The sequence below is a fragment of the Struthio camelus genome, chromosome 5 (genome assembly GCF_040807025.1).
Source record: "Struthio camelus isolate bStrCam1 chromosome 5, bStrCam1.hap1, whole genome shotgun sequence".
Lineage (NCBI taxonomy): Eukaryota > Metazoa > Chordata > Aves > Struthioniformes > Struthionidae > Struthio > Struthio camelus.
Window position 1 is genome coordinate 57,216,467 of NC_090946.1, and position 23,125 is coordinate 57,239,591.

Genomic DNA, 23,125 nt, shown 5'->3' on the forward strand with positions numbered 1-23,125 from the left:
GGCGAGGCCGCCGCGCAGGGAGGCGGAGCCACCCCCGGCGGGGGGTGGAAGGGGAATGGAACATACCACCCGTTCGAATGGGAGGCGGAGCCGGACCAACCGCCTCGGCGGGGGGCGCGGCGCGGCGCGGCGCTAACCCCTCCAGGCCCGCTAGCGGGGCGCCGCCTCCCCCCGGCCCGCCCTGCGGCCGTGCAGCGCCGACGCCTCGATGAGGGGCCGCCGCCGCCCTCCGAGCCGAACGCGAATTGGCCGGGCTGGGCCGCCGCGCAGCGCGCCGCCAAGGCCGAGCGGCACCTGGCCGTCTCCGAGCGGCGCGGCGCCTGGCGGAGGAGCGCCTCAGAGCTGCCGGCGGCGGGAGAAACTTCCTTCCTCCTGCAGGCTGTGGCAGGGCGGGGGGGAAGGAAAAGGATTTCGATTCATGGCAGGCGCTGGTACTGCTGCCTGACCTCACGTTCCGATTTCAGCCAACAAAATTACCTCAACAGGATGCCAACCCTGACTGCAGAAAACACGCTGACTGTGCAGGAAATGCTAAGCATAGCGAAGAGTTGACTTGTGATGAAGGCTGGATATGAGCCTGCACTGATACGCTAGCAAGTGGTCCAGTGTCCTATTTTGAAATCTTACCCGTTTCTTAAAGCTTGCCGGCTTTGTAATGCCCATTCCGACATGACGTGCAGGAGCGGAAAGATACTTGTCTTGTGCAAACAGACTCAGAAAGATTTCAAAAATCTGGTAAGTATTCATTCTGCAAAGGCTGAACATCAAAGTGAATTTAATCTCAATTGTTCATATAAGCTTTATGAATTTACTTTAAAACTTTATTGAAATAAATAAAATCCAGTACTGTCTGTATGTTATTATAATACAAGAGTTTACATAATACTGTATATTTGTTCAGAAATGTACACACAAAACAAAAGATGTGCTAAGAGACATAAAGCCTGTTGGCATTCAGAATATGGCATCACATTATAAACAGACTTATGAACAGCCAGACATACAACATATCTCTCCATTCACTCCATCTTCCATCACTTTCCCTGTCTCGCAGTGTGTGTGGGGGGGAGAATAGTATCATTTTATTTCTTGAATCTGTTCACAGGGGAAATAAATTTGAACCTCCTGTTTCTCTTTTATTAGAGATAAGCATCCCAGAGCAGCAGAAAGTAACATTATGGGAAATTCCCAGCTGGACAATTCCTCTCTGGTCAGGGACAAGTGCTGTTTCACATGCTTGTGTGAATGATAAGAATCTGTATAAATGACTCAGGGAAGTACTGCGCAACTATTACTGCACATTTCCCTGTCAGATTAAGCCCTCAGGTCCTCAGGCAGTAAAGATGCAGGAGATGGAAAGTTCTGAAGCATCTGAACTCATCTGGCTGAATTAAGCAAATACAAGGAACTTAGTCTCCTACATAGTTCCATATTTTAATATGTGCCCAACAACCCTACGTTGCTGGGCTCATAATAAGTCAAAGGACTTCCAGGATTACCAAATATCTTTATCTTAATGTAATCTGTAATCAAGTTTTACAATTCATTACCTGAGATTACTGACGTGATATCAGGACAAAATGGTTTATGAAGCTACTAGTTCTGTGTTTCTGGTTACCTTTGTTAGATGATACTGGATCAGCAAATGTGGCATGCTGGGGTCATGCCTCTCATAAGACAGGCAGCTTGCATGGTCACGTACTCAGCTTCTTCAGCTTACTGAGGTTATGCTAAAAATTAAAGCTCAGTAGCTCATAACTTCAGTTTTGTAGACTTGAAGTGAATAAATGGGTCTGTTTCAAGCTTCAGGTCATCTCAGCTATAACTAAGTGTTCGATATTATAGTACCAGCCTTTGTGAGGTCTCTGACCCCATCCCTTTGCATGGCCACTATGATGCCAAGACAACCAAAGCTATAAGGCTGCCAATTGGGGATGCTGAATCAGTTTTCTCCACCACTGACATCAGAAACGTACTTTAGCTTGACTGAGAATTGATTTCAAGGTGCAGGCTTATGTGAGTACTAATGCAGTGACTGCAAACTCATGGTAAATATATAGAAAAAAAGATTAGCCAACTTGCTTGCAGACTTTTAGGAAGTTACTGCTCAATTCCACCAGATAGCTGGTCAAGGGTCTTTTTATTGAGGCAAAGTTCTTAGCCCTCCATGAGCTGAACAGTTAGACCTGAGGAGCAACCACTGTGGATCAGAACTGAGCTGTGCACACAACTGAGTCCCAAGTAACCAGGCTCTGCCCGCCTCAGCAGCTCCCACTGGCTGGTTTCCACACAGCTGGGGATTCTAATTACTCAGCAGCGCAGACGCCAACACAGGCCTGCCAGTGCTCATTCAGCGCAACTCTGGCACAGGAGCCAGGAATCGTGTGTTTCTAAAGCTACAGAATACCTATAGCCAAGTTAAAGTTTACTGGACATGAAGGTCACCAGTTCAGCAGCTAATGTCAAGACGAAAGGCAGTAAACAGCGCTGGTTCAGCAGCTCTATCCTGCTAGCCTAGATATATGAAGATAAGGCTAATGAGGGAAAAAATGAGGTACAGGCTTTGGCAATTATTCACTCAGCCCCTTCTTCTTTGTTAGGTGCATTGTTAAGACACGTTAGGTTTCTGAGTTTACCAACCTGATATGCTTCACTTAAGGAGCTGCTGTGAACTTAGGAGTTCTCCATGACCCACTGCAAGAAGTTCACTTATAATTTGGAGCACAACATAAATGCAAACTAAATACTAACGGGAAACTAGTGCTTTTGCATGTGCTGTAACAAGCTGAAATAATGTCTTTTGTGATGATTTATATCGAGAAAAGGTAAGTGCAGCACTTAACAGTTGAACTTGACTGCAAGCTTCCTACCTAATCTGCATCTGTAAAAAATCTGTCAACTCGAAAGGGTACTTTAAGATGAATCACGGAGTAAACACCGCAGCCCTGGTGCGGGTCCGAACGGAAGCGGCAGCTCGCTAGCGAGGACCCTACTTGGGAGAAAAAGCAGAGCGCCCAACTGCCGCTCCGTTGTCCTCCAGCGGCCAGGGAGGCGGCGCGGGAGGCGCTCCCGCAGCGCGGCGCTCAGGGCGCCACACACGCGCCCACTTACCGAGCCGACACCGGCCCTCCCGGGGCGGCCCGGCAGCCCAGGCGACACCTCCCCCCTCCCGAGGGCCCGGCGGCGGCGGCCGGAAGTGAGGGCAGCGGGGCGGAAGGGGCGCTCCTCGCCGCGCTTACCATAGAGCTGGAAGGGTGGGGCGAAACCCCCAGCCCTGGCATTTCCGGTTCGACACTGCGTCACATCCGGGAGGCTCTGAGATGCCGGTAAGAACCGCGGGGGGGGGCCGGGGCCGCCTCCCCGGGACTCGCCGCCCCCCTGCGGGGCACCGGGGCCGAGCAGGCTGCGGAGCGGGGGAAGGGCCGGCCTCCCGAGTGGGGAAGGGGCGATCTCCCGGGTGGGGAGGGGCCGTCCCGTCCCGTCCCTCGCGGCGGCGCACCGGCCGCGGGGGGGGGGAGGGGCGGCGCACCTGCCCCGGGGGGGGAGGGCCGCTGCCGGGCCGCCCCCCCCCCGCAGTCCTGGTCCGACCCGCGGCAGCGGGGCCGGTGCCCGCCGCCCCCCCCTCCCACCCCGCGGGGCCCTCCCCGTTGAGGCGCCGGGGAGCCGGACCTGCCGCCCCCGCAGCCTCGGCCCGCGGGGCGCCGCCATGCCGGGTGCAGACTGAGAGAGGGCGGCGGGCGAGCGAACGGGAGTATCCCCCAGCCGCGGTTTCTGTTTCCTAGTCTGATTTATTCTGTTCTCGCTGTGCTTACTCTGTTGTCGCTAGACGGCTGGCAGAGGGTGAGGTCCCTGTACTGAGCGTGTTGCTCAACCTGCTTGTTGGGAGTGCTAGGGGAAGGCTTTCAAGTTTAGGTTTTTTTTTTTCTTTGCTTATACAGTATTACCATTATGTTTTGGAATTGATTCAATAGGATTTGTGATTGTGATGCAAGGAGAACTGTAGTTTGCTTCCTTCTCCTGTCACTAGCCCTTTCCAAGTAAGCAAAAATGAGAGCAGACAAATTTATTTTTCTTTGTAGTCTAAAGAAGAAATGTATTATATAGGTAGCATGTGTGTATTTGTGAAATAACTTTTTAAAAAGAATTTATGTAAAAAGTACCTACCCAGCTGTGCTCGTGAAGAAACTTCTGACAATCAGAAAATAGGTGAACGTCTTAATACATAGGGAAGGCAGAGGTTTCTTCATGACAGGTTGTACGTATATGGGTGTCTTTCCTCAACAATTTGGATAATCCTGCTGCTTTACAGGCTGGGAATTCAGCCTCCTTGTCTCTTGCGCATTTCATGTAGTTTTAAGTTGATCCCATAACACTTTCCAGGACAAACAATTTTCATTAAAAATTACATATTGCAAAGGAAATGTGGAAAATAATCTTTGAATTTCACAGTGTTAGGATGTTATTCTTTTGGCTCAGTGAGAATAGAAAGGCAAGAACATGGATAAATGAGTTTCCCCTATTCTTCAAGAAATATTTTAAGCTTGTTTGCAGCATCCACTGATGTTTTTGCTCTAGTTTCTTGGTTCCTATTCCTTTATATCTCTTTTTTTGTTTGTTTTAGGTTAAATTGAATATTTACCCAACACAGCTTCTTGCAGGAAGACCACCACATTGTTTTGCGTTTAGAAAAATATGAGAATAAGCAGGGAGCGTTGTTCTCTCTGAATTCAAAAATTTGTGCCTTGCCAAGGACAGCTGCAGGAATCGGAAACTTGAATCAATGTTATCGGATGAGTTAGAATCCAAACCTGAGGTGAGCAATTATGAATTGGGTTCAGTTCCCACAAAAGTTTATTGTCAACACTTAGCGAAAAAGTTCACTGAGTTTACCCAGCTTCCTACTTAGATATTAATTCCCAGAATGTTCTCAGTGACATCTTCCAACACTTTGATGTTTTGATTTGAATGGTAAAAGATTAAAAATCATTGCAATTTTTCCCCCTCTGAGTTTCTGCCAATGCTTTTGCCTATTCTCAGGTTGCATAATCTTTTTTGGTATTATAATGTTCTTTCTGTTAAAAGAATAAAATAAGTTACTGTACTGACTACTTCTTTTTCTCAAACAAAATTGACATTACTCAGTTTAGGGGACTTCGGGTTATTCTGTTAACCTGAGCCAGTTCTATTTTTTAAAGTATTCATATTTCTATTAAAATGTTGCCAGAAGTGATAGACTGTAGCACTCAGGTGATTCGTGTTACCGGATGTGATGCTGCGGGACTGCTCCCAGGTTCAACCAGTAACATAGCCAAGCATGACTTGCAACAATGTATGTGGAGGCATTCATGAACGTTCATGGTGCTCAGGCAGCTGGCCACGAACACATTAACACAAACAGTAGTATAGTGCCTCTAGAGGTAGACACAAACAGCATTCACATAAAACATGAACAGTGCAATAAACCATATTCCTACCTACTCAACAAAGAAGGCTTAAAGTTTGTGGAAAATACGTACTCTCAGTCACTTAACTCATATAGATGCACATTCACAGATCTCTCCAGTCTCTGCCAGGCCTGAAGTCCTTAGGGTATCTCTGCCCAGGCCCTGGGCTTTTTAATCCAGTCTCTGGCCAGAGTCTTGGGTCTTTCCAGACTGTAGTTTCTTCCTATTCACAGGCTAGTCCAACAAGAAATTCGCTAGCAGAATGCTCACTCGCATGGAAAATAGTTAGGAGCAGGGTTTAGGACTGCAGTGCTCAAACAGAGAAGTGTCCTGACCAGCAGCCTGATAATGTGTGACTGGTATACATGTTTTATGTCTTCCCTCCCCATTTGTCATAGTTGTTCCTCAACTATCCCTCCCTTTGATCCTTCTCCTAAATACCCCATAAGAAGTTCTGCATGTTCCTACAATCCCTGTTGCATCCTATGATAAGTTTGCTCTTTCCTGTGAGATCATTCTGATGATCCAGAATAATCTTGTCTTCTTCTCAGTAACAAAGTTTCTGGCTGAACGTCTTCAACGTGGCCTGTTGATCAGGGTCTCCAGAGTTTTGGTCTTTGTTGCCTGTTATCTGCTGTTTGTTAGACACAACAACCCACAGTTTGTTACATTCAACACACAGTCATATCTGCATGTTAAATTCATTACCGTTCCCAATTCTTGCCTTTGTCTTTTAAGCAGAATAGCTATTAAGCAGCTGCCTTTAATTTCCCCCACTTAAAAGTGCTGAGGACCACATCGCCTGCTCTCCTGGCTTTTATAGTTCATCATTTTACCTCTTCAGAGAGGTCTTGGAGCAGGGGACTTAGGATTGCTGTGAGATCTCTTTCGGGGAAGTTTGCAGGTCTAACTAGATTTGTTTTTGTTGGGTCTTCTGTTTCTTTTTTAGTGCATATGCAACACAGATATCTTAAACTGGGTATTCTAAGGAGAATGTTATGCTGGTAGTTCTTGACAGCTCAGGTAATGTGATGATATTTGTTTCTTAATGGAGCAGCTGAAGTCCTTCCAGTCACGCTATTCAGGAACAGTAGCTGCATGTTTGTAATAGCCCCATGTAGTCTTGGCTTGGGCTGTGAGGAGTTCCTTTCTCTTGTCTTACGGTCAGTATTTCACAGCTGCTGTTGGATTTTGTCCTAGTTCTGGGATAGGGTAGGGCACTTTGTTGCTTCAGTTTGTGGGAGGGTAGCTTTCCTTAGACCATTCCTGATTACCAGTGGCCAGAATAGCGAGAACACTCGTTCCTCTAATATGAGCTGTAAGCAGGCCCTGTTTTTTCTTGACTTGTTGAGTAAGGTATTTGTCCTACTTTCCCATAGCAGGGCTGCGTTTCCTTCTCAGCAAATCCAGAACAGAGAGTAAGCAATTACCCAGCAGGAAGAGGTCTGATGCATGAAAGCTACAGTGGTTGCAGGGGGCATCCTTACCGATAAATGCTCCGTTCTGAACTGTATTCCTTGATCTTGCTTACGGCCATTTTGCACTACAATTTGGGATTCATTTGGGTTGTGAACTACCCAGTCCTATACACGTTCTCTTTCTAGCTGTGGTTGTGAAAGTTAAGTGTTAAGTTCATGTCATTTTCTGTCTGCTCCTTTGACTTGAAACTGGAAGATACCCTTCTTGCATCTTTCACAAATAGCAGTTCAAGTTTCAAGTTATCACTGAAAGTCCATCATGGTTTTATATCCTCTAGTAAGCCATGGTAACACAATACTTACAGTCACCGATGTTCTTTGATATCCCCTACCATGTGTGAAAGGAGCTAACTGTATTTGTGTGCAAGTAGCATGCTAGCTAATATTAATGAAGGCGCTATGGATGGACTGCATAAGTTTCATTGCTGCTTTATCCCTAAAGTAGCCCCCAAGCTATGTGCAAATGTTTAGTACTTGAATAGAGGTGAATTCTCCTTTGATTAAGAGTCACAAAGCTGCTTGCAGATGGCTTGTATGGGCAGGTATATCTGCTTTTTCTTCTGTATTCCCTACCCCCAAAGCCGTCTTGCCTGCATTCCACAGGGAGCTGATAAGATCTGCATTATGCATGTTTTAAGCCTTTAGGGTGATTTGTTACAATTGTAAATAATTCCAGCCAGGTCCACTGCACAGGTCCACCACAGGGTGCTTTCTGCTGCCTGGATAGCGCCAATACAATTAAAGTAATCAAATGAACTACAGCTCTAGTCGATAAATTGAACGTGGCTGTTGAAAGGGAGATGGAGAAAGGTGTTTTAGCCTTCCAACCTCTCCTTTCTCTCCTCATCAGCACCTCATGGGGGAGATTCTGACTGTATTCTCCAGAGGACGTATGGGGGGAGGGCATCCCAGTTTCCAGCTAATAATCCTCCTGCCACCCACACCCTTTGGCTCCAGTCCTGTCCTGCTCCTGATCTAGTAAATGTTATTTTGGTCTCTATTCTGCAGTGGCTCTCTGGTTAAATTTAGAACAGTTCTAGTATCAATTAAAAACATGGTCATTGCTGCTCTGTGAGTCTAGCCTTGGCTCTCCAGATGCCCGGTGGGAAGATTGATCTGGACACTAGCACTGGGCAAACCTCCACCCCCAACCCCAAAAGAGAAGGGTCGGCTGTGTCTGCCACTTCTTAGGGTCTGAATCATCTGATAGAGGGGAGGGGATCTGGTGAGACACAAGCTTTAACCTGATCTATCCATGTGCGCATATTTTCATTTATTCTTCTAAGGTATATTTTTAAAAATATCTATAGGAGAGGTTCCCAGTTCTTTTAAAAAAAATTGTTTTGTTTTTTTATTTCTCTTGGGTCAGGGACATTATCAGAGCCTTCTTGGTAACATGAGCAAGCTGCGCTGCCTGCAGTGTTATACCAAAACCGATACCCCCTGGGGTCATCTCTTGTTGATGGCTGACTTCTCAACCATCTCTTGTTGACTGGGAGGGATGAGAATTACTTGTTTAGTGAATATCCAAGGAATATTTTACATTTTCTTTAGGTACACCATTTACATTGCTTACAGCGTTTCCAGGGGGAAGTGGTGTTTCAGCAGAAGGAGTTTAAGGAGGGTATATTGAAGAAGGTGGTATAGTGAAACCCAAAAAGTCAAATTGCTCATAGGAACATGGAGCTGAATTTTGCTCATTTTGTCTCTTCCCTGTGTTCATAGATTCTGTCTGTACAAATTGCATTTGGCCTGTAAAATTTGAATCTCCAAGTCGAGGGCATCCTTTTGCAATTCATCAATATCAAAATTTGTTTTAAAATTCCAAGGGTTTGAGGTTATTTTGTTTCTTGCGTGTGGGTGTGGGTTTTTTTTCTTTCAATATAGCTTGGCTATAGAGTAAACCCACTTTAAAACACATATCATTGCTTTTGTGGTTTGTTAATACTCTATCTATTCGGTTTCCCTAACTGTTCCTGTTCAAGCGCTCCCAAGATGTCCTAAGGGTTTGGTTACAAATTCTAACGCTTTAGGCATTTTTGCAGAAGGATCAGCCCCCTCCTTACAAATGGATTTTTATACCCACCATTTTGGGAATACCTACTGCCTGTCTGGATCCTGTTTGTGATGCAAGATGTTATGTGATGGCTCGATCTGATGGACTGCAGCATCCGGGAGATTCTTCCCTTCCTGGTCCTCTAGATAACAGACCTCTGGACTGTTCCCAGATCCAGCCAGTAGTGAGCCTGAGCGTTAACTACACAGATACTCCCATGGACGCACAGACAGTACAGACATGGCAGGCCGTAAACACATTAACACAGGCAGGAGGACAGTACCTTTATAGGCAAGGCACCCATGTAGACACAAATAGCATTCCACATAAAACGTGAAGACCACAAATGGCCTGAATTTGTTCCTGCTCTCTGGGTAATCAGGCTTGAAGTTCACTAGCATATCATACATGTGCCCTCACTCACCTCACATGCATACTCACATTCATGGATCTCTCTGGTTTCCACCTTGGACCTTCCAGTATCTGTGCCCAGGCCCTTGGCTTTTTAATCCGGTCTCTGGTGGGATCTTGGCTCTTTCCAAATTGTGGTTGCATCCTATTCACAGACTAATGCAACCTGAAGTTCACTAGCTGAACACACTTATTCAGAAACTATTTAGGAACAGTGTTTAATAATAAGATGGGATGGACAGCAGTGGCCAGGCACAGCAGCACATTGACCAACAACTTGCTAACGTGTGGTCAGCCCCTTTTATCTCCCTCTTCCTGTTTTCTGTGGTGGTTCTGCCCCAACCACCTTGATCCCTCCCATTCCCCTGCCTTTAATCCTTCCACTAAACATCCCGTAGGTTTTTCACATTCCTACAGCCCCCCTTTTAAGACATCCCATAATAAGTTTTACCAAGTCCCACAGTTTCCCTCACATCACATTATAAGTTTGTTCTTTCCTGTGAGACCCATCTGGTAAGCTGTGATAATCTTGTTTTCCTATCAGTTACAAAGTTCCTGGTTGAATCGCTTAAAGATTACGTTCAAGTGGTTCCTGAAAGGCCCATCCATGAGTGTCCCACGAGTTCTGGTCTTTGTTACTCTCTTATCGGCAGTTTGTTGGGGCTTGTGTATCTGTATGTTTAATTTATTGCCTCTCCTGTTTCTTGTCTTTGTCTTTTATGCTGAAAAGCCAATTTTCAGTTAGCCTTACAATTTCCTTTTTGCTTTCAGTTGCTAAACCAAATTAGAAGAAACTTAAACCAGTGTACAGTTTTTTTTAATTATTTTTTTTTCCTGTATCCACAGTTGCAGTAGTTGTCACACAGGTATTAGATGATTTAAACAGGAAGGGATGTTTCTGAAAGTACTTGGCTGTTAAGATGCAGCTGTTGCATAAAAAGTTGTATTTTCCTATAGTTATTTGATGTAGAGATGGGAGAGTATATTTGATTATTAGTTTGCTTTAATTTATGAGAAGGATTTTTTTTTTATTGTAATTTTTAATAGAAAGGGTGATTCTTGTTGTTTTATTTACTGCTGCTTCTTTTACCCCCTCTGATTCTCTATATAGCTTGATATTACTTTATAAAGATAATTAAAAGGCTCCCTTTTCTTTCAGGGATCAACACAGAGAAATAAGAGCCCAAAATATGAAGTGTACTGTGTGAAGTGTTTTCTTTGCAGTTTCTTTGACTTAATGTACCTGGTCCTGATGTAGCAAAGGTTCAAAAGGCTGATATTTGCTATAGAAATAATTGGACGTTCAGTAGTTCTGAAAGTTAATCCCCAAGACAGTCACAACATACACATATGAAATAATGATTAGTGACTACCTCTTTTTTTTTTTTTTTTTTAAAATGGTCTTGTGATTTTAAGTCAACAGATCAGACCATTATTTTTTCACTCTCCTCCTTTGGACACTGATGAACCTTCTCACTGCACAGAGAATGCTGCCTGGGCTCTGTGAGAATATATGTTAAAAATGTGTCAAAATGAGGGTAATAGCTTTTTAATACCCATCTTGTACAGTTTTCTTTTAAGTGCCAAAGATAAAGAAATTCCAATGCATATAGTTGTTTGCTGGACAGCGTAGAACGCAGGATCTTTACATCGAGGAGCTTCCTAGACATAAGGAGTGGTGGCTTAGAGGTTAGTTTTGGTGCATTATTATTTTTTAACATTTCTCTTACCTATGCTCTTCAAAGTATTTTGAGAATATGAGCATGACGGTAAGTCTATTTGGCAAGGTTTATAAGCCAAATGAAGAGATTCTATATATGGTTTTCAAGAGGCATTTTTTCTGAAATGTGGAATCTCTGTCTAGGTCTGTCAGAAATTACCTTTTCTAGTCTTTCTGCCGTCCAGAGGTTTAGTTGCATACAGGAGAGGGATTTAAGACTAATTTGTTTAAAAAAAAAAAAAAAACTTACGGAGTACACAGAATAATTAGTTCAGTAATTTCATTGTAAAAGTTCGGATGTGTATCTCCTAATTCCCAGCAGTTAAATCAGACTATTTTAATAAGGACTGTTGTGACACTGCGAACGAGGGGGGGGGAAAGTGTTTTTTCTCTGTCCGTGCTTTGGAGGTGAAGCTAAATACTCTTGTTTTGGAATGGTTCCAGAGGCTTAGAGGGGCCCAGGATCACATCCAGCAGTGTGGCAGAAGCTTGAACTTTGAGATGTTGTCAGGGGGAGAGAATGAGTAAACAAAGTATGTGCTTTGCTGCTCTGAACTTGGTTAAGTATGTTTAGACTTTCATGGGGCTGGAAAAGCCCTTCTCTGACTTCTAGTTTCTTTCCAAATTTTAGGTTACTTTTTGATAATTTAGGATATCTAGGAGTTAGCCAGAAGTACTTTTTTACATTGGCAGAGCTGACTGATGTTAAGAATAGCTGTATCTGTTGGACTGAATGACATGGGCATTTCTTACCTCCTGGGCCCATCAAGACGAGGGCTGTTCCCTATTTCTGTTACTAGGTCCAGCCGATGGTGAGGTTTAGCGCAATTTTCAACTGGACACACACACACACATAGACTGTACAGATGTGGCTCATGACAAACAGATTAACACAGGAGGGTAGTACCTTTTCCCACATAAACTCAAACGGCACAAATAGCCCGATCCTGTTTCTAAGAATCGCTGCTTAGAGGAAACCTTCTTTCATTGATTTCTCCGATGTTTGGCCCCAGACTTCTCATCCTCCTTGTCAGCTCATCTGGCTTGGGATTTGCTAACGCCTCACACACAGACAAGAGAGTACAATCACATAGGAAATAGTTTGGAATAGCGTTTAATAAGAAGACAGGACAGACTGTGGAGATCAGGTGCAGGGCTTGGCAGACAAGTGAACTGACCAGCCTCCTGCTTACGTGTAAAGGCCCCTTTTATTCCCCTCTCCCTTTTCCCATGCTTGGTCTGCCATGATCTACCTTGATCCTTCCTTTTTCCTGCCTTTGGCCTTTCTCCTAAACAATCCACAATCCCGAAGAGTCCCCAGAATCTCTTGTTCAGTCCCGAAATTCCTCCCCAGGGAATGCATCCCAGAATAAGTCCTATATCCCTTTATGCAATAGTCTCCCTTATTTGCATAACATTCTGGAGAGAGTTTCTTCTGTAGAATCCCCTTAGCCCCTTAGCGGGTGGTTTTCACACTAGGGTCAATGGCTTTAATTGTTCACCTTTGATGGTTTTAGGAGTATCTGATTTGGGTGGATTAGGCTGTCTTGGTTCCCCATCCTGTCATCCCCATCCTTTTCCTCTGATCGTTATCTGTCTGTTTTGAACAGCCATTAGTCAGATAGGTTTACAGCTAGTCTGTCTCTACCTTTTTTATTTAAAAGGCCAACTTTCTTTCAGGTAAGTGTTGAAAGTCAATAATTATACGAAATACCTGAATCAAAGGCTGAGCATGGAAAACGTTTACTTGGAAGGTTAGAGCATAGTAAAGTATCAAGCAATACGCCACGAGTTAAAAAGGAAAATATGAGGTAGCCTATGTAGTCTTTAGTGTAGTCTACAACGATCCTGAGCAGTTTATTGTATGTTAAAGATACGACAATTTTATAAATATTTCACAGATGACAAATACAAATGATATATTATTTGTCACTGATGTAAGTTGAAAAGCTTTCATTTACTTTTGACTGTATTAGAGTTCAGGTCTCTTACAAGACAGTACGGGCTAATAGGCTAATTTTCTAAATGACCTATGCTACTCTTGAACTGATCTTCCGTATCTTTTTTTTCAGCTGCTGGTTCAGTTTGTTCAGAATACTTCTATTCCACTGGGGCAAGGGCTGGTGGAATCGGAACCAAAAGACATCACCTGTCTTTCTCTCCTTCCTGTTACTGAGACCTCAGAATGCAACAGACTGATGTTGCCAGGTAAAATCTATGGAGCAGATCTTTGTGGGTGTGTCATTTACAGCTGTCCTTAATGTGATGCTGTGGTGCAATCCCCGGCTCTTACTGATAAGGCATTCCAGTGATGGAGAGACAAGTTCAGGAGGATGACTGAAACTTTTCTCATTTAATGATGAAGTTTGGCTAGATAGAATATTCCTTCCTTGTTTTGTCTCCCTCATGTTCCAATTATTTTTACTAGAAAAATAACTTTATAGGTATCTTTTAGTCATTATATACTTTTTATTTTCTCTGGTTTCACTTTCTTCACTAGATGATGAGAGAGATCTCACTTCTGCAAGTCACACTAATTCTTCCAAAGATGTTTCTTCATCTGCTGTTTTAAGAAGCCTCCAGGTAAATGTGGACCCTGATGGAGAGGAAACAAGGACACAGAATGTACAGAAACCATCTGAGCTTCTGTCAACCTCAGAGACTTCCAGTTTATTGCAAGACCTCCAGCCCAGTGACAGCACTTCATTTATTCTCCTCAACCTAACAAGAGCAGGTAATTCTCCTTCTGTTTGTCATCTGGCTGGATATGTCTCAGACAACAGAGTGCAGGAGATAAAAGTACATCTCTGTCCCTGCTGCTTCTGAAGGGGAAAGATCACGAAATTGCTGGGCATTATTGGATATGTCAGGAGCATTTAACCTTCAGCAGCTTCCTACAGTACAGTACAGCTTCCTTCCTTCCTTCCTTCCTTCAGTGAAGACTTTTTTTAGTGCAGATACTACATCTGTACCGTGAATGCTAGCCTCTGGGAAGCAAAAGAAATTGCCCTCTATTGCACTGTCCTTCTGTTTCATGGAGTTGTTGTCTTTTCTAGGTCTGGGGTCTCCAGCAGAACACTTGGTGTTTGTTCAAGATGAAGCAGAAGATTCTGGGAATGATTTTCTCTCGCACGATAGCACAGACAGCAGTACCCCGTGGTTTCTACGAGTACAAGAATTGGCCCATGACAGTTTAATTGCTGCCACTCGGGCACAGCTCGCTAAGAATGCTAAAGCAAGCAATAATGGTAGGAAATCTCCTGATTCTGTCTCAAAAGTTGAATCTTCTGTACAAGGCCCTAGTTTCAGCTGTTATTTGTTTGTTTGTAGAATAGCCAGTGAATTATATGAAGTTGTGAAGTCAGTTCAGTAGTTTGAGTTTAGGGAAGTTCATTAATATCTGTGCCGGTTCTTTCTTTCTCTTTCTCTCTCTCTTGCTTATAATCTATTGTGACGTCTCCCTAAATTCATCAATGATAGAGAATGATGCAGAACAGTCTCTTAATTTTTCTGTAATATATACGGGCTCCTCAGTTTTTCTCAGGGAACAAGCTTTGGTGGAAGCATCAGTTCTCTTGCACGCCTCCTGTTCTTTGGTATACTTAAAGAATATCTTCTTTCCGATTGCAGCTGCTTGTATTTCACCTTTCATTTTCACTTTCAAGTGTCTATTTGTAATGCATGCTATATCTTATACTTTCTTCTTCTTAGCTCCACTAGGTTTGGAGATCAGCGTTTTGGGGTATACTTGACTGAACTTAGTCACGTGCTTATAACTTATTATTTCAATAAAGAATTGCAATCAAATGCAATATCTCTTTTTTAGCTAAGAGATTTAAAAAAAATAGTTATCTTGGCTGATATTTAAAACTGGATGGTTGATGTTGATACACAGACCATTTTTCTGGTTTCTGATGAATTGACTTTATATTCTCCTTGTGGTTAGCCTCATCTGGTGGCAGTTGGTCTGATATGGGTAACTTGCTAGGAGTAGTTTATGGGCCTGAAAAGGTTCGTGAATGTGTCTGATCCCTGTTAAGGGCTAGGTAGCAGCATGTAGGGCCTGGTGAACTATTAGTAACCAAGAGCGTATCTGCCTTACAGACCTACGTCATATAGGATGCTGGTTTTATCTATTACCTTTGATACATTATAGTAACCTGTGTGTTTTTAAATTCTGGTGGGCTTTTTCTTCCAGGTGAAAATGTTCATCTTTGCTCAGGAGATGGGCAGCCGAAAGATTCTAGCCCCATTCCTCACTTATCTCGTGTGGAAAGGAAGCTGAAGTGCACAGTTGAGGGCTGCGATCGGACGTTTGTGTGGCCAGCTCACTTCAAATATCATCTAAAAACACACCGGTGAGCAGAACAGAGCTATTTGTGGTCATGAGTTTGCAAAATCATGCTGTGTATATGGGATAGCATTGATTTCCAACATCAGCAAGCTGTGAAAACCTGACATTACTCTTAGAAACAGTAAGGCTGTTGCTTTCTTTAATTCAGTTATGCTAAAACACTTTGGCCAAATTTAGATTATTTTTGCAGGTCCTTGTTAGTGGACTAATTTGGAACATTATATTTTAACAGGTGCTCGGTAAAGATAATTAACTATCACCATGTGCATACATTACTTCTGTGGTACAGTGAACATTAGAATTTGTGGGATGTTTTTTTTATACATCCTTGAACAAAATTGCTTGTTGTAATAAAGGACCGTGGTCTCTTCTACCTGAAAAGCCTTTGGTCTTTAAGGAAAATTTTAGACAGCTTCCTGCTCTCTACAAACAATCATTTATTGCAAACTGTGAAACTAAAGGGTACTGTATGTACATGTGCAATCATTTTTGAACCTCCAATGTCTGAAATTCCACAACCTTCTTATATAATCTATTGCAGTGCTTTACTAAGCCTTGCTGCGTAGGGAATGGGCCATGTAATAGGATGAAAAGGTTTGACATATCTGAATGACTTCTTCCAGTGGACTACACAGACTCTGGCTATATGGTAGTTCCTTAGGACTAATTTAGGCCCCTCCCTTTGGCTGGGTCACTTCATTTTGGATATAATTCTTTTCAGTTAATATGCTTTGGCTTTTTATTTAATCAAAAACAAGAAGATTGAGTGTTCATGAAAAAACAAGTTGCAGTAACTGCTTATGAAACAGGCTGTTTTGTTGCTTTCCAGGAATGATCGCTCCTTCACCTGCCCAGCAGAAGGCTGTGGAAAAAGTTTCTATGTCTTGCAGAGGCTGAAGGTGCACATGAGAACTCACAATGGTGAAAAACCCTTTGTGTGCACAGAGCTGGGCTGTGGGAAACAGTTCACAACAGCTGGAAATCTGAAGAACCACCTACGAATTCACACTGGTGTGTTTTCGACCTCACCTATTTGTGGTCTGCAGAGGTGGGGTCTTTACTGAGGAAAAAAACACTCGAAGCCTTCAGTCTCAAACTTTGTGAATATTATGCTCGTGTATTTCTGACCTTCATTAGTGTCCCTTTCCTACCAGTTCACGCTGATCTACCAGTGAAATTAATCAACTGCTTACCCCTTTTACTATTCTGTATAATTTCATACAGGTTTCACCCTTCAAATACTATATGATGATGTTGTGTTCCTCCTCTCAGATCCACGCTCTTGAAGATTCCCTTCCTTTCCAGCCCCCTGGTTGTTTGATTTGAGGGATTGGTGGGGGGGGGTTGGTTTTTGGGAGAAACTAGATTGTTCCCAAGGGAATAGTCAGTGAACACCACTGTTGTAAGTATTTTCAAAAGGAAACTATTGTAAATTCCTGAGAAGCACAGCAGCTTAGATTTTTCTCCAGTGTGCAGTCTTGAACTCACAGTCGTAGCTGGGTTGACATCTGGCTGAATCTCAGCTACCTTATGTTACCAATGCTGCTTGTAGAATGACTACATTTGGGAAGCTTAGGGAAGTGAGGAATACAGTGGAATGAGTATCAAAAAATAAGCAGCAAGGTCTAGTAGAAAAAAAACAAGAGTTAGAAGACAGTATTTTGACACGCAAACTGCTGTGTTTGTGCTAATGCTAGTCAGGGATGTTACCATATGCTGGAGCCTATGTACTCTAACTCATGCTCAGCTTTTTATATTAAATAAAACGAGAACCTTTGTTCCACAGTGCTGTATTTTATACATGGCTTGTTTATGCTGTCTTCTCTGCAGAATTTGATCCTGCCTTGTCAATATTTATGGTAGTTGGTATATCAGCCAAAGTCTTGACACCTGCAAAAAGTCTTTTAGGTGCTTTTATCCCAGAAAGGTATTTGAGGGAGGCACACAAGTTCCAGCTGAAGCAGTCGGCAATTTAATAGTTAGCCAAGTTGACAATGAATGTTCCTGGGGTTTGTTTTGTTTGTTTGTGTGTTTTAAGCCTCAGAGTTATCACACCACTGAAGTACATGGTCCAGTTCAGGCTTCCCACAATATTACTAGAGATACCCTGGTAGGCCAGGCAGGTACCATTGCATTACGGTTGGTTAACACTTCCAGCACAGAAAAAACCCTGCACAACTATTAGAGCACAAGGCATCTCCAGTAAAATCAAATCTCAGATTATGTGGGCTGCTAACAGCTTTGTATGTTTTCTGCCTATTTAACACTGCCATATGCTATATACTTTGTAGCTATATATGTAGAATAAGGTTGCCGTTTTAAATAATTTGAAGTTCAGCTAGAGAACACATGGTCTGTGGGCAGATGTTAACGTGTAGTTAAAAATTATATATGCCAATAGTAAATCTTTGCATGTGTAGTAGCAACAGCCATATTTTGTACTTAGCTTTCTTTTGCACTTAAAGCTCCCAGCCACAGCACGGGTAAAGCTGACAGGCCCAGCTGATACACGCGCAGTCCATCATGACAGAAGAAATGTGTTCTGCAGTCAATGGAGTAGTTGCTCCTGGAGGAGTAAATAACTTTCTAAACGGCACATTATTAATGTGCAATTAAGAGTTTGAGCAGACCAAAGTCATTTTAGAACTGCAGCTATAAAGAGATTTAGAGTTTTCTGTAGATGGAACTGTGTGTTGTTACTTTGGTCAGTGCCAGTTTTTCTGCCTTGGCCTTTCCGAAGTTTTAAATATTTATAACAAGTTACAGGTAGTGTTCAGGAATCTGCTATGTATTTCAGCTCTATGCCACCAGTCAGAACATGCTTCACTGATTCTTTTGCTCAGATCCATCAAATGCCACAGTAGATATGAAGCTGAGAAATAAAGTGCAGTGAGAAGACTTTTAAAGACAAAAGTGTAGTAGAAACAACTTCAAAAGATTACTCCAAAAGAACTGTATATCTAGCAGACACAATAGAAATAGCTAAAACATCTTGCTTAATCTTCTATGGAGTATATCCAACAGGACTTCCTGCAACTCTGATATAGTAGTCTAGCTAAAGACTTGAAATCATACTGTTAAACGTGGTATACTGAGTTCTTTAGTGGGATGTTGCAGGTAACAGTTAGCTTTAGTTTTATTTCAGGCTTTATGAAAAGGGAGTTTAGAGCAGGTTAATTACATTACATTGCATGGGTATATTTCAGGCTTTATTAAAAGGGAGCTTAGACCAGGTTAATTACATTACATTGCATGGGTATAGCCATCTCCTGATTTATTATCATTTAGTCAAATACAAAAATAGCTGTGGAGATACATATAGGTACCAAGTTTTAGCCTATACAAATAAATTGTGCCTTGAATTACTACTTCTCCACAGATATATATATAAATGACTGACACCTCTCTTGCAGGTTTTTGCTGAGGTCAGTGTGTTCAGAAATTAAGTGTACAATCTGATAGGAAGGGAAGTATAGTTAATGGGAATTTTGACCCTTAGAGGCAGAAAGGGAACAGGGTCCTGGCACTGTGTGAAGCAGAGAGCTGTTTGTTAAGAGCTGCATATAAATGATATATCATATTACAGGTACTTTTGTATTATTCTCTTGGTATTTATGTACTTGGAGGACCCTGGCTTGTCTTTCAGTGAATGAAGATCTTTCTGAGAGAATTTTCAGTATTGCCACTTGAAAAGTGATGAAGAGAATGCTTTAAAAGCCGTAGGAAGAGTATGCATCATTTTTGTTGAACTTTGATACATGTAAGGCCTAAAGGAAGAACTGAGTAGAGATCTTCAGACTCTTCTCAGGCACTTGGACAATGAGATCAGGTTAAGATCCCAAAGTCTAAAAACTTATTTTTCCCTTGCAGGGGAGAAACCATTTCTGTGTGAGGCACAGGGATGTGGTCGCTCCTTTGCTGAATACTCTAGCCTTCGGAAACATTTGGTTGTCCACTCAGGTAGGAGCCTTCATATGACATGCTAAGACGTATCTGAGAAAAGATCTTTACTGTAGGACTTTGATTTGACTTTTTCAAGAAAAATCCCCTGGCTTCTACAAAACTTCTGGTCATTTTGTTTCACCACTTCCTCTATGGTGCCTGTAGCCCATAATCTTTAATCTTTGCTGGTCTTTCTGTAGCCTTTTTCCTCAAACATAATTCTACATTTTATGATTCTAAATTCAAACTACAAAAATTTTAAATTTATTTATTAAAGAATGTTTTTAAAATGTCATGAAGTTGGATACCTGTTTCATAGCTGCCATTTTTTAATTTAAAAGACGGAATCTAACACCTCTCAACCATTCCGTTTGAAATCTCTCATGAGTAAGCTTCTGCCACAGGCAGGGATTTCCTTTTTTTTTTTTGTTTTTTTGTTTTAATATGTGGTACATAATTGGATAAAGCATTAAATGGGAGTTTAACAAGTGTGAAATCTGTTCCAAAGCTTCTGCCTTCCATTTTGATTGATCCATCTTAAACGTCATCAGCACATCATAAGTACGGCTTGTTTAGGGGAGGGGAAAATTTGCTTGGATAGTAACTTTTGGGACTACCTGAGCTCTCCATGCTTTTTTTTTCCTTGTCGTCTTGGCTTCTGTGCTGTAAGCTTGCATTTACAGACAACAGACTTGGTTGTGTTCGGAACTGCTCAGTAAAATGAGAATCCATTCACAGTGACAACTCATTGTCCAGTCTCTATTTAGTAACATAAACCAAATGCTGCATTTTTCTTTTAATGTAATAGAAAGAGATGGCTCCCCTCTGCTTGCTTGCTTTTGGTCAATTTATATTCTGAGACCTCGAATTTTTCTATCTTCCTGAGTAAGAGATTCCAAATAACTCGTTCCCTTTCATAAATCAGATTTGAAGACTTTGTTACTCTTCAGGCTTGAGTTTTCCAACAGTTGGCAATACGGGTATCTGAAACTCTTCTATTCTAGAAGCTTATTTCTCTCTGGGAAACAGGAATAGTTCTCACATGTTTTTTCACGGATAATTAGCACCAACAACGGTGTCAATGGCCATTTCAAAATAGTCTTAATTTATTATTGACTCCTTTGTTGATGAGGTCTTTATCGCCACTTTGGTAACTCTTGGAAATTTTTCCCCCCCCCCCCCTTCTCCAAGGAGTGAAGCCCCATCAGTGCCAAATTTGTGGGAAGACATTTTCCCAGAGCGGTAGCAGAAATGTGCATATGAGGAAACACCACTCCCGAATTGGAACACCTGGCAGCAGAGAGCGAGAACAGCCAGGTAAGGATAGGAAGGTATCCTCTATGGGGAGGAAGTGCAGGAAGGAATTGGTGGATGGTCAACAAGAAGGGAAGACATCTGTAGAGCGTACAAGCTAGTAGGGAATAATACATTGTTTCCCTTGGAGATGAGGAAGGATTGCTATCAAGGAGAGAGAGCCTCCCCTTGCCTAACAGAAAAATACCTTTTTTTTTTTTTTAAATCTATTGTAGTCAAGATAGGTTTATTGTTTTTTAAAATTAACTTGTATCTGATGTCTTTTTTTTTTAACATGGAATTTGTGCCTTTCATTATATATTCTTGTTGCAAGAAGCCTGGGTTTTATGCTATATGAATTATTTAAAGAGAAGGCCAAGCCTGCATGAGATCCTGCCATACTAAGGCTCAAAACAACAAATATAGGCGTTACCACCCATTGGAGTGCCAGATGCCCAAAGAGTAGGAGCTGATAAAGGAGGTGCTTAGGGAAGAAGTCTGTGTGATATGGAGGGGGAAGGGTCAGGGATTGTAGTAGATGATGTAGTATCATTACATCATAAGAATTTTGTTTTACTCTATTTTCACACTAGAGTCACTGATGGGGAGCAGTTTGCTGGAAGAATCTCCAGTGCATAGTAAGAATCTCATCTCCATGAACTCTCAGCCCAGTCTTGGGGTTGAGTCTCTGCACCTGCCAGATACTGAGTCTATTATCGGAGTGGAGGAGGGTGAGACCAGCTGCTCTTTTTTCCGCCCTCTTATATGTGGTGACTGAAGCAGGATCGATCATTCTTCCTAGAGGCTCACCATGTTGCAGTGGAATGAGTGAACATTGCTTTTACTGTGCACAGTGGGGGTGGGTAGATGAAGAACGAATCATAAAACTGGAGTTGGAGAAGATCTTCTGGACCAAGTTTCTCTTGCAGAGCTTCAGGGGTGAAGTCTGCTGCTTAGGTGTCATTTAGCCCGTGTTGTGGAACGCCATTTCAAAACCGTTACTGCAGTCCATTCTCTTAAAGCCTAAAGTGTTTGCATTCCTGGGGCACATAGGAGCCCCAGCTAAGGACCAGGACCTCATTGCGCTAGGCATGGTACAAACACTGATTATCTTGAGTAACAGGCCTTCCATCCTTTACCTTCAGAGACTATATTCTAATACATCTCACTGTCAGAAGCTGATTTAATATCTGAAATAAATGTACTACTCAATATCATTTAATTACGTTTGCTGTGTTCTTTTCATGCTTTCTTCAGTCACTTTTCCCCCAAATTTATTTGGTGTGTCAGTTTCTGTAAATTGGTCTACTTGCAGACGTTTTGAATTTGTCTTAACTTGAAGGCTTTCTTCAGAATTAGCCTTATTAACAATGCAAAGTTTTGCTAGGATTCTGTGCACTATTGCCAGATTAAATATATCCCAGCTGGGTTTTCTCTTAGAATTCTTATAAGAGATGAGACTGGGGGAGGGGAGGTAACATTAGAAATGTTTAATATGCCAGCAGGAAGTAACAGGGTCCTTGATGGTTGTTCTGGACACATTAGATAGATAGTCATATGGTCTGGTTAAACCACCACCTGGATTCAGGAAAATAGTCTTGCCTTGCTAAGTGTTTTTTAGAAATCTCAAGAGGCAGCAATCTCATCAAATCAAAACTAGTTTCTGATGTCTTGAAAGAAATATTCTTAAACTGGGTGGCAATCTTTTGGATAGTCGCTGTAATTCTGAACCTGAATTACAAACCTTAAAAGCTCCTTACCAACCACTTTGTAGTGCAGATTAATTCCAGTTCTGCCTCATCTTTGGCTCTGTTTTCTGCTTTCTTTCAATTGCAGGAATACCAAACATCTGTTTAACATAATTTAAAGCAAAATTTCATTGATAGTTGGTGCTTGTCATCCATGCCAGATGCTTACAGTTTTTAATGTATGTACGGCACCAGTTTCCCAGTAGATGTCATCAGAAACATGAGCACTCTGGAAACTGCTGGCTGAGCCAGTTATACTCAAGGTGGCTGTGAGCTTGTACAACATGCTATAGCTGCAGACATTTTGGAGTAAGCTGGACAGATCAAGAAGTTTAGCAAGCTGGTTGTAGGTGATGAAGATAATATACATCCGATGCAATATACAAAGGATAGGATAGTCTTTCCCTATATATAAAGTTTTAAGAATCAATTGAATGTGGTGACTGTGTGTTTTCCAAAGCAAGAAGAAAACAGACATAGTAACAGAAGGAGATGGAACCATGAAGTTTAAAAAAAAAAAAAAACAACAAAACAAAAACAAACCACAACAGGCCTGCAAGGTGTAAGACTTGAACCCAAAGTACATTCTAAGCCAGCAGATTACTTGTCATGCTCTCCTGGAGCCAAAACTAAACTGTAGTCTCAAAATGGACTACAGGATGCAGAACGTGACTGTTTC

The 23,125-nt window shown here is 42.3% G+C and overlaps 1 protein-coding gene across 2 annotated transcripts; it reads left to right on the forward strand.

Annotated features, from left to right (window-relative positions):
- The first annotated feature begins 106 nt into the window (after positions 1-106).
- On the forward strand, positions 107-21,920 carry ZNF410 (zinc finger protein 410). Of its 2 annotated transcripts, none has more exons than XM_009670902.2 (10): positions 107-735; positions 4,622-4,813; positions 13,182-13,317; positions 13,610-13,843; positions 14,166-14,357; positions 15,308-15,467; positions 16,293-16,474; positions 19,334-19,423; positions 20,597-20,722; positions 21,292-21,920. In XM_009670902.2, the coding sequence occupies exons 2-10, from the start codon at positions 4,781-4,783 to the stop codon at positions 21,474-21,476; spliced, it is 1,338 nt and encodes a 445-aa protein (XP_009669197.2). In that variant the 5' UTR covers positions 107-735; positions 4,622-4,780; the 3' UTR covers positions 21,477-21,920. The 2 variants fall into 2 exon arrangements, with proteins under 2 accessions (XP_009669197.2, XP_068802632.1); XM_068946531.1 differs by lacking the exon at positions 107-735 and adding an exon at positions 3,208-3,326.
- The last annotated feature ends 1,205 nt before the right edge of the window (positions 21,921-23,125 follow it).